Here is a 16,127-nt window from a genome sequence, read left to right as displayed (position 1 = left end):
AATGCTTTCAAAATATCACATTTTATGCTGGAACTGATGTGTGCAGCGGCAAGTTTAGAAGGGGCACCATCAAAACCCGTAATTACTCACACAGGTACACCCCACAATGCAATGTGACGATGACATCACTGTAAAGGTGCGCCCCCACTGACTGAACATCCTGCAACCGCCCTTGGCGTGTGTGTTTTCTGTTCCACCCCGGGGGTTCGGCCATGTACCTTCTTCTTTGGTTCCATTTAGCGCATCGGATGTGAGTGTATATCGCCCGCTACAGTTCATTTTGACAGATGACGCCACGGCCTCACGGAGGTCACGTATATGGTATTGTTTAAGACGAACTTCCTGGTTGTGCTCAGCGCCCATCACGTGTATATTGCCTCATATGTGTCCTTTACCCGCCAAGAATCGGTTTAGAAGTAATGTATCTTTAACAACAATACACTAAGGAACTCGTACTGACACGTTTAGCTGATATTTGGTGATACATTCACAGCACAATCTGACAAAGTACAACCGGTAAACGAGTCGTTTATCGAGGATGGCAATACACTGATGATTCATGCATCGCAACAGTATCGTGACAGCAGACAACATGATCTTACGGGTACTGACTACGTTGATCGCTATACACAGCTTGACAGCAGGTGATGTACTCAAGATACCCCTTCGTAAAGCCCGTAACAGTGATAAGGACGTGAGAGCTTCGTCCAACCGTCTACCGGGCGTCGATGACACAGACAAGGACATTCGTGACATAGAAAACAATTTACGTGGCAAACCTGGGCAGGGTTATTACATAGAAATTGACATTGGCACTCCACCTCAAAAGGTACTGTTGTTTTCCAATATATTTTTTGACTAATTTAAGAAGAAGTCACTTCCTGATTTTTCATCGCTTTTTCTCTAAGAAATTGATAAAAAATCTGAAAAAATAATAATAATTAAAGGGGCGTTTTGTGTCGAAAATATCAAGTTTGTTTAGTCCTTTCGAATTTTACTTTCATTTAAATTACAAAACCGTATGTACAATAAATATAACAATATAGACGTTTGATAGATAAATATTTTATTTGGTGTTGTATGCATCACTGTGGTACAAAAATATAACATCTAGAAAACATAATATAAATAAATAGTTGTAGACAAATATTTTGATTTTGTTAATTATATTGTTTTACTTTGCTACACTGTTATTAATAAAACTATCAGCAATTAGTAACAAAAATTAAAGGGGAACCGCTCAATCCCATGGATTGCACCAAAGAATCATGGGACACTATTGTTTATGTTGTTTACAATGTTAATCTATCTTTTGTTATCCATTGTTATTTTAATCCAGAAAGTAAATTTGTTGTGAGATTAGGCTTAACTGGAAGGTTTCCCTTTAAACAATTTATCTTCAGTTAGTGTTTTTATGTTTCAATTGCAAACTGAGCGTTTTTGTACTTTAGCAGGTATAAACGTTATTGCTAACTTCATCTTTGGTTATCACAGAAGTCTTATTTCCTTCTCCATTTTGATATCTTAATTTCTTTCTTGGCAATGCATGAACTTTTATGAACTTATTCTGTGGTCATTATTTTTTATGAGTTCTAACTATGTTTCATGGATGTATAAAGTTGATTTGACATGTTTTATAGATATTCAATTTGTTTTCCTTGTTTTAAAAAAAAGGTTGATGTCCATATTTTACTAGTAAAGCATTGTTTTCACTGTGCCTTAAATTTACTAATACATGAATTCAGTTCTACCTAAATCGTTGAATTTCTGTTTTGGTGTTAATAAAATTTGCACATTTGTTCATTTCGACAGTGATCACATGACTTTCATAATTCCAGGCATCAATACATTTGTTGATTCACAATATTAGGATTACATCTTGTTTTGGTGGTAAAAGATTGTAAACATGCAAGAAAGATATTCACCTTTATTTATGCCTGCCATTCTGTTTTTTGACCAATGAAATATGGCATAACATTAATATTTGTTGTTATTGTTTGATGGAAATATATAATATTCTGTGTTGACCTTTTCCTATGATCTCATGTATAGATTGATCAAGCTAGTAAAACAAAGCTATGTCATTGTGTATTTGTAACAATGCTATCAACTATCCTGACATGACACTATGTGTGACCTACTTTTGTTTAACCATTGTTTACGTAGTTCAGAGTCCCTCTATCAGATAGAAAGACTATGCATAGTTTTATAATTAACTCAACATACAGAAATGTAGTAATTAGGCAAGTTATCTTTTTTCCAAAATAGGGGAAGTTTATTCTACTGACCTAAACACTGTAGTTTGGTATTTGAAGAAACTTTCAGGATGCTATTAGGACCTGCTGCGAACTAGTTTCAATTGGAAGGATGTTATGTCTATAAACCTAATGTATATACTATATTGGTTTCATTGTTTGATGTCTTGCAGTGTATTGCATATCAGTGATGTTTATTATTAAATTTTGAAGGGCTATGCTTGTCGTGCCACGCATACATGAAATATGAATCTCATATGAACAAAGATGGCGACTTGGATTGTTGCACAGATCAATAAGTGCAAGCCGAGATGTTACCAAGTTTTAACTTTTAATTTCTTTGGTGATTGAAAGGTATTGAAGGAGTCATCAACGGTAATTAATACACGTCACGCCCTGGTCAAAACTTGTACTCGCAAATTTCCATTGGAAGAGCGCATTGGATTGAGATAAAATCAATGTTTATCAAAACCAATGTTGCACATGTGCAGCTCTTCTACCACTGTCCTTTAAATGCAGAATTAGAAATGTGAAACTTTCTACACATTTAGAATGAAGTTTTTCCCCAGCTATCTATTAGTCTAACAAGTGATATGTAGGGGATATATATCGTTAAAAAACATTTGAAAAAGTCATCGTTACTGGTACTAGTCCTGCATTGCCTGGTCTGGTAAAAATCACACTGCTACAAAATGTAGGATTTGATGAAAAAGTTTTTAACTCAATTATCTAAGATGCATATTGTCTACATGTTTATTATAAGCAAGTGAGTTGATAGTCTGTTGTCTGAATACAAATTAACTGCCCTGGTTACTCATAGCAATGACATTCTATTAATAGATTTGAACATGAATAGCTGACAAGATACCAACAAATGCACAATTCGTGTCTAGAACATAACTTTCCCTAACAAGCGTTGTCACTCGTAGTATTATGACCATCTTTCATTATTCTTTACTTGTGAGTAAACTGTGGGATTTTCCATAAATACTGAGTACCTTCATGCACCCAATGGGCCATTCCAGTTTATATCTGCACCCCCCTGTTGATGTGGTCGGATTCCCAGCACTGTATGATGGGGAAAATACCCCGGAATTCCAACTGTATATGGAGAAACAGAATCTGGAAATCCAGACGAGTATGGAAAAAAAATCCTGGAAATCCAGGCAGTTATGGTAACAAAATTGGGCCAGTATGAAATAGTTATTACTGAAATTAAATAAGGATGGTGGCACGAATGAGCTCATCAACCCCGTAAATCAGGACTAGTTTGGATTTCCATAATTATCAAATATAAAATTTTGAACTTGGTAAATTAGCATATGATGAGAGTTATATTTGGAAATCCTACTCTGTATGGTGGCACAATGGAACTCATCAACACCATAAGTAGGAACTATAGTTTTGGATTTCCATTATTGTATGGTGAATGGTGATTTGAAAATAAAACTTTGTATGACTTATACACCCATGGAAATTATACCCTGTATGAAGTAAACACGCAAGCTCATCAACAGGGGGGTGCAGATATAAACTGGAATGGCCCAATAACAATATACCTTGTGTTCATTGTATTGAGCGGTCAGTGATCTTTATGTTTGTTGTAATTTGTGGTCATCTATTGTGTTTCAGATAAATAAGTACTAGTAGTTTGGGGGGTCAAAGGTTGTTGTGTAAGTGAAAGTAAAGTAGGGATATTGATTAGTTCTGGTGCTTAAGGTAATTCTACTAAATTCTACGAAACCAAGCACACTTATAGGCCTAAAGGTCTGGTTTTTTTTTCATGGTTGTGTCTGACTACATGCCCCTTATTACAACAGATACTATTGATATGTTCCTTTTGAAGCTGATCTCTCTCTTTTAATCTCATATGAGTTATTGATTTCTATAAATTCTTGTTCCGTGTGGCCGCAATAAGCATGTCAGTGTCATCAACTCCCATATACTTTATACTCCGCTTTTGATTTTGTTGACCGGAGCTTATCATTTGAGTGATTGTCTGTTATTGTCCGTTGACTTCTTCATACAAAACTAAAAGTCTGATTGCTTTGGTGTATGTGTACTAGGATAAACCTTTCTTAGATTTGTTCTTTTTGTGATGATATTTTCAATTCTCTAATTTAGAAGTAAGTAAATATTTTTGTAATTTTTGTTAAAAAGTGATATTTTGCAGTAACACAAGTCTTATATTAATTATCTCTATAGACATACATTTTAATAAGTCAAAAGTATACTCTGTTTATTTCATTCATATGTGATTGTGTTGTTGTGTATATGAATATTTATCTCCCAGTTAATCTTATAGGCAATGCGACTATGTCACTACGTCAACTAAATTTTTAATTTACTCAATTAATATTATCAAATTGAAAGAAAATCACAAATGACTACAACTAAAGGAATAATGTATCGTTATTTAGTGAATTCTGGTCACAATCAGAATCAATATTTAATTATCACAGACCAGTACATTGGTAATCCTATTTAATCTCAAGGATATATCACGTCAACACTGAATGTGTTTCTGTGGATGGCTGTATAAACATTTTTCATTCACTTTCTTAGTGAATATTTTTTTTGCAAGAATTTTTTTAAATTCATATTTTTTAATCCACCAGTACTACATGTATAACACTATCCTCAGGGGCGGAGCTACGTCGTAAGACGTTCCACGTTGCTAAGACGCGCACCACTGTACCACGTATTTCTATGGGCTCTGAGTGCGCTACTGAGGAACGCAAAGCGAAGAGCTGGTGAAAACTCGAGAAAACAACAGGAACTCAACTAAGAAGTAATCCTGAACAATCAAATTTATATGCATTACACAAGCAGAGGTAATCTTGTTACACTGTTCACCCATCAACAACCATCCCAAAGTACCGTTTTCTGAGAGTTTTCGGCCTTTGTTTTCACCGTGATGGTTTCCATGTGGTGAAAATGCTCGGATGTCCACCCACGAGAATAGCCATATTGGATAAGATAGTGTGTGAGTCACACCATTGCATAGAATGAACTCTGAGTCTAATATGGCACACTGAGTGGAGTTAGGATATACATGTACCACTAGTATGTGTTGAGTATTTTACTCAATGGTGCATGATATCACACATTTTGGCTTGTTTTATACTGGCTGGTTCTTAGTGTAAAATGCTGTACGTCTGATCATATATGTGATCTCTCTACAGTCATGCACATTTTAGTAGATCATAAAAAATTTCTTTAAGCGAAATGAATTACTGTAGTTCCCTTATACTTTTATTTCAACTTTACGTCTCCTGGAACACTGTGATGATTTTTTATTGTAGAATTTAAGGTATAGATGAAAAGGTCAACATTCATGCATATAGTAGCCAATCAGCATTGTTGTTACATCAGGTGGCATTCACAGTAGCCAATCAGCATTGCTGTTACATCAGCTGGGAAAACAATGGAATTTATCCATCCATAAAAATCTGTACAGACATGCTTGTCACTTTTATTTTCTGGACAATGTGCGTCATATTTACGTCAAACTGGAAAACTCTTTTATAGGGACACTTCAACAATGTAAAATGTGATTGAAATGTCGTCACTGTCGCCTGATATTACTTTGCTGGTATTTTTGAGTTGATGTTTTTCATACTATCTTCGTACATACGGGTACTATCCTGTTATGTCATATTCTTGTGATAAGTATCTTACTGCATTTGTACTATTTGTACTCTTACCCATCCTAAGACCATCTGACGTGTTTGTAACTTATGACTTCTAAATCTGTGATATTGGGATTATCTTGGATTGACTTTTCATCTAGTGATGCATACCAAGTGATTTGTGACTTGAATAGTCCACTTCTAGTAAAATTACGAGACATTTTATGTTAGTCTTGGGTGAATGTTTGGATGAATGACTGAGTGGATGGATAGATAGATGAATGAGTAGACAGCAGATGGATGAACTTAATTGTTATTTTAATTATGGACTTTTTAAAAGTACTGTAAAATCTGTATTAGAAGCTGCGGCTTCTATTAAAATGGTACAATGCAACAGAGGGGATGCAGCTTCTATTAGAGCATCTACACTTATGAGAAATGATGAATTTTTGATTTACAATTATTCAAAAAGAATGGGTGCGACTTCTATTAGAGATGCTCCTTCCAATACAGATTTTACGGTAATACTGGGAGATGAAAGTGATATCAACAATCCATCATAAAAAATGGGCTTTTCATTAATGAAAGTCTCCCACTACAGTTATGGTATGATAAACTAAAAATAAAACACCAATATAATTAATAATTTTGATTTATTTCAATCCAAAAACATGTATGTGTAACTTGGCAGTTGTAGAAGTTTCTGGCGTAAGACGTTGAAAAAAAAAGAAGCTGTCAGTCTTCAACATCAATACAGAGATCAGATCCATTGACATGTAGACTCTGTATGAAAATACACAGAATGTTTTAGCAGTTATTTCAGAATGACTGCATTCAAGACTGACAGAGATTGCATTTTAAGGTCAATAGAATTCCATCTTAGGTGTATATTTTCTAGTTTTGTTCGGAACTGTACAAATTATTTTTAAATTACTGGAACTGTAATTCTGAGCATCTCTCTCAAAACAGCAATGACGATACAAAACTAGGTTATGGATTCAGTTGGTGATTGTAATTTGTGTTTTGATAACTACATTGTGTGGAATGCAAAGCAATTCATAGGAGACTGTTTAAAATTGTTTTTTCTAAATCGTGTTGACAGAGGTGATTTTCATTAGCTCTGCTGTTGACTTTGTTGAGTGGAGTTTACTATATGAGTGATTATCCGTCGTCTTCGTTTGCCTTCCACATCAACTTTTTACTTTTTCGACTTCTTCTTCAAACTAATTACTTTGATACTTGGTGTATATGTAGCTTGGATAGACCTCTCTTAGATTTGTTTATTTCTTGATGATATTTGTTAATCTCTAATTTTTATGAATGTTTTTGTCATTTTTGGTAAAAAGTGATATTTTTGACTTCTTGTTGAAAATAGCAAATCCAATTGCTTTGATAATATACATATGATACCTCTGGTAGAACTCTCTCAGATTTGTTCATTTTCTAATGATATCTTCAGTTCTTTAATTGAAATGTGCATTGCTAACAGCAGAACTATCTCAGCTGAGAGGCTGCTTGCTGGCCAATTGTTTCCATAATCCTGAAAAAACAACTGTTACAACATTTTCTCATTCATTTTTTTTGAGCCCAAAAGTTGCAATGTTCTTTATTGTGCTCAATGTTAGTATCGGAAAATATTATTTCTGCTGATTTACCTTTTATTTGTGTTATTCATATATGGGACTAATTTCTAAACATGAAAAACTGTGGTATATGATGTATTTTACTATGGCCTGCATAATTAAAAACATGGCCTCGCCCAATCAGAAAAAAGAATTGCTGGTTTAGTATAATTCATATTTTAATATTTTCCCTTGCTTAATGGATATTGTATACATATGTAGTTCTGCAAGGACAGTATTTGAAGATAATGATTTACAATATTTAGAAATCATCATGCTGAGAAAAATATAGTCTCGTTAGTCAATCCCGTTCAACATAATGAGATCTATTTGGTTTCCTTAAAGAAAACAGATTTGATTTTGTCACTACGAGTGGATTTCATAAACATTGTGAGAAGCTGTGATTAAATGTCAAATATTACCTGTGGTTCCAATCCTTTCATGCAATGCAACTTATCTAATGGAAAAACATACAGACTGTAATTCTGAATTTGTTGTCATGGAAACTAGACTTGTGATATGTACTTGTGGTATTCAACTGAATGATATTAATAGTTATAATTATAATAACATCCCTTGCTAAGATGAATGAAATGCTCAAAGATAACTATAGTGAAAAAAAATCATACATTTAATGGATCCACTAAACTTGTTTCACTATTAGCAAATGTCAATTTTTTTGGCAATTTACAACTATGAATATATTAATACTGATTGTTTAAAAATATATAATAATTACTTGAATATTAATTTGTCAAGATTTCCCTGAACATCTAGTTAGATTCGGGGACAGAGAAGAAATAGTGGAAGTCTCTTGTGAATATGAGGTTATTATGAGGATACAGCGAAAGTCAATGCAATGGCGTCTGAGTCCATACTTTGTGGTACCCTCGTAATAACCTTATTATTATACATCTTTTTCTTACAAGGACACATCATGGGAATGCCGAAATCAAAAATATTAGAACAGAATCAGCAAACTTCTTTCTGTGGAGCCCGATTAAACCCTGGTTGCAGCCATGTTTGTTTTTATTCCATATTTGGAATTCACATTTTCTAATATGGTAGGATGAAAATACCCCATAAAATACCGCAAAATTATGGCATGCTGTAACTTACAGTGACAGATGTATAATAATAAACTTTATTTTCAATTAACAGTGACAGTGACTACCTTTGTTATCCAGTAGGATGGTCTTAAAGGGCGGCAGTCGTCGTGTCGCGTCCTGTTCGATATGGAACTCATAGCAATGTATACAAGGCATGAAAAATACATTGTTTATTTACATGAAATTCGAACATGCGCTGCACGATAACCACCGCGCTTCAACACTTTAACAGACAGCCAACCATTCTGAATTTGAATAGTCACACCTCTATAATTTCTGCCAACATATCTTCACGAAGGGCTTGAACCCTTCTTGTGTCTGTATAATGTATGTAGGAAGGTTAGTCCTAATACCCATATTTTTACCAAACGCTTCAGCGTGGTATTAAGAGTTTGTTTTCAGGGGTGGGTGATACCAAGGTGGGAAATGGATGCACATATGGGGTTAATTCCTTGAATTGCAATATAGAGGGTTCAGGCTGAAATACAATATATAGTGTTTTCATGTTTCGTCTGATATTTCTGTGGTATTCTGCTGCTGTAAGTAATGCACGATTTGTTCCGAAATTCAGTATATTGTGTGTATTCCAGGGTTATTCGTTTTTTGCTGAAAACACCCCTATTTTTTAGTGGCAGAGTTTGAATAGTCTCACTCCCACTGGGAAATCTGCATTGTTGCTTGAATGTGAGTTAATTAAACACATTTTCCAGACCGGCGAAAGAGTATGCAACAGCCAATTTTAACAGCCTGTCACGTGATTTTAGTCTGAATGTCAACATGAAGAGGCTAGTCCATTTTACGCAGGAGTAATTGGGAGTAGAATATGTGAGGAATAGTATCAACAGAGATGTGTATAGTGAAAAGTATTATCTATCCTTCATTTACATCTCTGAGCATTTCTGTTTTAGTATATTGGTTTGAAAATGTTGAACTTGCATGATTTGCAATGTGTTTTTTTAATGGGACTCCCCTATTGATCGAATCCAGGGTTTGAACGAGAACGGCACACCACGTGATTCGTTTGAATACAATGCTGATGGCAAACATGCCGTGTTACTGCGGTACTCCACTGACGGGATGACTTACTGCATGCTACAACTTCGCTTGTGATGTTGCTTGTTAGCCATGGATTACATGAATCTTGATTACCAGTCAAATGTTGCTCATTTGACGTTGGTAATCTTTATTTGGAACTGAGTAACTTCCTGGTACTTCGTACTATGATAAAAATCAGTCAACATACATCAAGTTCTCTCAATCGTAGTATTCCATGTGATGTACACCTAATATGCCAAAAATGTTGCTGAACGATTTGAACTGAATAAAAATAGCAGACAAAAATTTGTTTACAAAATAAAAATACTTCGGTTGCCAATGAAAACCGGTAAAAAACAAGCAATATGTTTTCGGCTGTTATCATGGAAGGGACATGAACGTGAAGCTAACGTCTGTTTATAACTAAAACCGGGCACCTTATACGAGGTTTGCAAAATAACATGGCAGTCATTAGAAGTCACTTTATTTTATTGTTAGGACGTATTCAGCCGTTAAATGTATAATTTCCAATCGTTTTGCGATAGTATTTTCTAGATTGGAAGCAGCATTTACATTTTATTCAAAGTTCAAAGCTGCGTTGGGATTCCGTTGACAGTGGTAACAATGTCGGCGCCGGTGATCTCTTACCAGTGCGCAACGTAGCCAAAATAAAAGGCATGATCATTTGGGCACTGCTATTACAAGACTCTGGCTGTTGCCATGGTAGCGGTGGGTCAGGATTGTTTTTCCAATTAGTGATGGTACGACCTGCCTGTCAAGTATGAACCGTGACAAAATCAGCCAAGCCAAAAAAAAAATCACAGAAGAGTTAAAAAGCCATTCCTGCTGAACAGTTACTCTAACTTCGGGGTCAACTTTCTCATTAATGAAAAAAGATATCAAAAATTCAAATAGTAACTTTTTGCCCACACTCCAGCCGAGTACAATGAGCTATGTCTGAGGTGTTGTATCACAGGGAGTTGGACAAACTTGTGTATTTTAATAAGTTATTGAATAATAAAATGTTATATAACTTTTCTTTTACCCCCCTCCCCTTCCTGGTATCTATTTCAAGTATTTTTGTCAGGTTCAAATCGTTCACCAGCATTTTTGGCATGTTAGATGTACATCACATAGAATACTAGGATTGGGAGAACTTAATGTTTGTTGACCACCTGGAATCTGAGTTTTATAAATCTTGAAGGGCTCTCGGAAGATCCACCCGCTGCCTGGACCCGCAGTAAAATCTCCGATTAATATGGAGCCGCAACCATCAACATCGATATACCATGAGGTTTCTGCTGGCGACGTTGCGGCGTTACTCAGTTCCAAATAAAGATTACCAACGCCAAATTAGCAAAATTTAACCGGTAACCAAGACTCTTGTTTATCCACGACAAGCAAGCAACATCACAAACGAGGTTGTAGTGTGCAGCTCACGAGTCAGCGATGACCGATTTCAACGAAAGTCATTCCGTCAGTGGAGTACCGCAGTTGCACGGCATGTTTGCCAATGCACAGATCTGTGGAGGAACTTTTAACTTCATCATCAACCGTGTATCGTAGTCGCCCAGTTTAAGTTCTGGTTCTGTCGTGGTCCCAACTAAAGGGCGACAGTCGTCGTGTCGCGTCCTGTTCGATATGGGACTCACAGCGACGTATACAACGCGTGTAAAATGCATTGTTTATTTACATGAAATTCGAACACGCGTTGTGCTACGACCACCGCGCTTAAACATCCACGAGTTATTTATTCGGACAATGACTTAAATTAGACGTCTGATTATTTTATTTTCACACGTACAGCGACACGCGTTCTACACTGACAAGCGTTGCTAGGTCGCAGCACTGTCGTGGAGCATATTAATGGGCAATTGGGTTCCCCGATCTAAATTTCTATCCCGGTTTGTTGCACGTTCTTTTTTTAATATGAAATAATCAAATATGGGACATGTGTATAATAACAGAACCCCACACCCTCCCCGTGGCTTCGCTCGTGAAAGTACGGCAGCAGGATACACCGCATCACTTGTGAAAATAACTTCCATACGCAATGAAAGCCACGGGGAGGGTATCTGTCATAATACTTCATTATCACTGAAAACATTTTTCCCCTGAAATAAATTCCAGTGAATATGCCATTTCCCTCATACTATATTGAGACACAGTGCAGTGAAAATTAGATTCACATGTAATGCTTGAAAACATGTCAGCAAAAATAAATTAAGTGAAATTCTACGTGACTTCATAATAGTTGGAAATGAACACATTACACCCGACCCTACCACTCCATATACAATGTAAACTACACCCCAAAACATCCTTTCACCCACAGTTACTACCGTGTTTCACCAGTGTATTCTATTTGACGTCAGGAGAAATTGAAATAAACAAATTAATTATAATTTCAGCCTCTAGTTTACCACTGATTAAATAAACTACCTCGTCTTTATGTCAACTTGCAGTTATTCGTTGCCTACATCAGTGACTTCAAAATATATGTTTCAATCCCAGGAATTTCACTCGCTGTTAATTCCATGGGAGTGGCAGTCTTTAATGAATTTCTATTGTCATGTCAATTTCTTGCGATTACTCGAACATTAAGCTGTAACCACATACCGCCTAGGTGCTGTAATTAAATCCTGGTGTAAGCACCATATGAACTATGAACAATGCATGTGAAGCCAGCTGTGTGGTATATTCAATCCTATAGATTTCTCATTGTTTGGTAACTATTTGCTGCAAATGCAACAAAAATCAATATAAAAAATATTACCCACACAGTATTCTACAGGTTACTTGTATATGTATAGATGTCAATCAATATGTTCGTCTTGGTTGCTAAGCAACCATGCTATGGAGATTGTAAAAGTGAGCAGGAAGGAACATGTAGATAAAATTTATTACATTATTGAGTATGTGTTGTCAGCATTGTGATTTGTGTAGTCATGTGAACTCATTACTGCACACAATGTAGTATTTTTGTTTTCTGGAATTATTTACTTTGTTTACAACTGTATTCAGAAACATTGGTTTCCTTTTTGGTACAAATTCAAACATTTCAAATCACAACTAAAAAACTATTGTGTCGAAAAAACAAAACAAAATCATTTTTTTTACCTGCATGTGTACAATCATGTCAGATCTTGATGACGACTAAAATGTTTTGTGCTAGACAACCAACATGTTATAATTTTATATGGTGTTATAAATTTTACTGTATGTGCTTATTGCAAATGATGAATACATTTGTTCACATATTCCATGTTTTGTATATGACCATAGTCTCATCATCCTGGCATTAAGGACAATTAATACGTAATCAACCAGACCCTATGGAACACATTTACCTGCATCGCATATGTCAGAAAATGGATCTTGGCCAATGGATTGCCTTCCCGTCATGTCTGTGGAACACTAATCTATGTGACAGAGACTTTAGCCTTCCCCTTTGAGTCTGTTACACACTCACCCAGGGCATAGTGGATTTGGTCTTCCCATTGAGTCTGTGGCACACACACCCAGGGTACAGTGGATTTGGTCTTCCCATTGAGTCTGTGGCACACACACCCAGGGTACAGTCGATGTGGCCTTCCCATGGAGTCTGTGGTACACACACCCAGGGTACAGTGGATTTGGTCTTCCCATTGAGTCTGTGGCACACACACCCAGGGTACAGTGGATTTGGTCTTCCCATTGAGTCTGTGGCACACACACCCAGGGTACAGTCGATGTGGCCTTCCCATGGAGTCTGTGGTACACACACCCAGGGTACATTGGCTTTGGTCTTTCACTTAAGTCTGTGGCACACTCACTGAAGGTACAGTGAAGGTACAGTGGCTTTGGTCTCCCCTTTGAATCTGTGGCACACTCACCCAAGGTATAGTGTACACTCACCAAGGTTTGGGGACGACCAATTGGTTTCTACTTGGATCTACAATGTACTACCGATACTCATAAATGGCAGTAAGCTTCCATTTAATGTATATTTTTGATTTGATTTGAATATACATGTATAGATAACAAAATATAATACCTCTGCTTGTAATGTATAAGACTCTGATAAAATTGAGTTTGTTTTGAGAGATTGCAAGATTTAGAAGTCATTTCATGAAAACTAATCTTATTTTTATTTGTGCATCCAATTGTCTTGTCAGCCTTGTTGTGATGCAGTGCAGCAAATTGTCTTAGCAGCCACTAAGTGATTCCAGTGCATCAAATTGTCTTCAACAATTTGTTTTGGCAGCCACTTTGTGATTCTATTACAAGTAAAAAGTTGTTGAAGTCAAATCAAGTTTGGAATAACATTTCAGAATGCAACAAAGAATATGCATGACTAGGTTACATTAATAGTGGATGAAATTATGCTTTGCTACATTTTTTGACGGGTTTCCTCAAGTAATGCTTTGATATTGACTGGTTTCTCCAAGTAATGCTTTGATATTGACTGGTTTCACAAAGTAATTATTTGATATTGACTGGTTTCAGCAAGTAATGCTTTGATATTGACTGGTTTCTCCAAGTAATGCTTTAATATTGACTGGTTTCTCCAAGTAATGCTTTGATATTGACTGGTTTCACATCGTCTGAGAGTCTTGGACTTTGTATGTTGCTGTTGGTGTGAACATTTGTACAGTGTACCGTTATGTATTGACATCATGTAACATTAGCATATTGTTGTGTGATATCTTTTTTTATTTGATGTAATGTACGTATGTAATAAAAGGAAAAATTAAAGTACTAAATAAAAGGACAAATGTGATATTGTTGGTCGACATAAATCTAAGTAAATGTTAACCTAGACGTAATAAAGCTGTGTATAATTAGTCTAGAGTAAAAATAAATTAAACGGTGAGCACCAGTCAAACACTGCAACACCATATAAATCAGAATTACAAGGAAAGCAAACACAGGATAATTGAATTCCTAGTGGTTGCCATGGTCACCATGGATGCAGATAATGAAGTGTGATGGAATTTACTGATGATAAAAACTGATTGAATTTCCAGCTGATTTGTTAAAATACGTGAATGTCACATATTAGGAAATTTGGCGTATTTGTGCATGAATATTTGTACATATATTCCTGTCGTTTATTGAGGTCATGTGATGAAATGTTTTGTCACACACTTAGCAGTAGGATAAAGTCTCCCAGTATTCGTTGTGTTTTTTGTATCGTAGAGTAGTATCAGTTTATGCATGGGTGATAGGGTATTTGATGTTAATTTCACAACTGTCATTTCATGTTTCTCATCAAAAATAACTCATGAATTATTATGCAAATCACATTGTGTCTCTAGTCACTGTCTGTCGTTAAAAAAATATCTGTCTTTCTGACAAAAAAAATATCTGGGTTTCTGATTATCAAAGGCGACACATAAAATGGTAAATTTTTAGGTTTTTGTCAGAATTTTAGAAAGCACTTTATATAAAAAAGAAAAAAAAACACACAAAAAAAAAATTCACTTGAAACTGTCTGGGCAAATGAATAATAATGTGTATAGTACCATTTGAATGAGATTTTGAAATAAAAATACAATAACCAGGCACGCATATCAATTTTGGAAGACATATTGACTTTCTCTGGACCTTATGGAGAATCCTAATACTGGATCATTGAATACAGATATTCATCATGTGATTTAAATCTATCAGACTACCGTACAACTAAACCTCGTTGTCAGTTACAAAGTAGAATTACATTGTGAACAGCTAAATGTATATTACTCATCATACTTGCATGTCAGTAATGTGAACTGACATTGCATCTAAAAATAAAATCCTGTAGTCTTGAGAATAATCACTAACCTAATTGGCCTTCATTTGAATTATTACCTCCTAAGTTATCAAAAAAAACACCTACAAAATGTGACTCACCTTGCATCATACCCCAAATGTATATGTGTACACAGATATTTTTTTACCCATATACACTGTACATACTACATGTAATAAGATTTTAACACATCGTCTCCTGAAAACCACCATGGCTAACTGAAATGAAAATAACACAATCTGTCTGGCACAGGTTAATGTCAAAAATCTACCATTACATATTCAGATGTAACTTTCATTCACATTTACATTTCACATTTACATTGTACAATATTAATAACAATTGTGAGATGATGGGAACAAACAAACACTGTTCAACAGGCAGGACTTGATTTAGTTTCCACCGACAATTGTGTAACTTTTCAATTGAGAAATCAAATTTCTTCTGCCCAATGGTGCAATTTTATATTGTTGCCAATAAAGCAATGAGAGTTTCTCATTTTTGAACGACTATATTTTATGAAGATGTCATGTCTTTGACTTGTTATTTAGTAATTTCATGTATACAAGGCTTTTCCCAACTTTTGATGTGTTATATCTTTTGAAATATTTCATGAATATTTTAACTAATACAGTAGTAGTATCATATCATTCTGGTTGTCATGTGTGATGGCAAAATAAATAAAATCAGCAAATGTT

At 35.4% G+C, this 16,127-nt stretch overlaps 1 protein-coding gene across 1 annotated transcript in view; it reads left to right on the top strand.

Annotated features, from left to right (window-relative positions):
• Positions 1-324: 324 nt before the first annotated feature.
• The window catches only part of LOC100369144 (beta-secretase 1-like), a 38,486-nt gene continuing 22,683 nt past the window's right edge, over positions 325-16,127 (top strand). Inside the window, exon 1 of the mRNA XM_085499405.1 lies at positions 325-829. Within this exon, the coding sequence (XP_085355531.1) occupies positions 560-829 (270 nt within the window). The 5' untranslated portion in view covers positions 325-559. The remainder of the gene's footprint in view (positions 830-16,127) is intronic.

This window comes from Saccoglossus kowalevskii, chromosome 5 (genome assembly GCF_978046115.1).
Source record: "Saccoglossus kowalevskii chromosome 5, keSacKowa6.1, whole genome shotgun sequence".
Classification (NCBI taxonomy): Eukaryota; Metazoa; Hemichordata; class Enteropneusta; family Harrimaniidae; genus Saccoglossus; species Saccoglossus kowalevskii.
The sequence above is the reverse complement of the archived record's forward strand: the minus strand, read 5'-3'. Positions and strand labels throughout refer to the sequence as shown.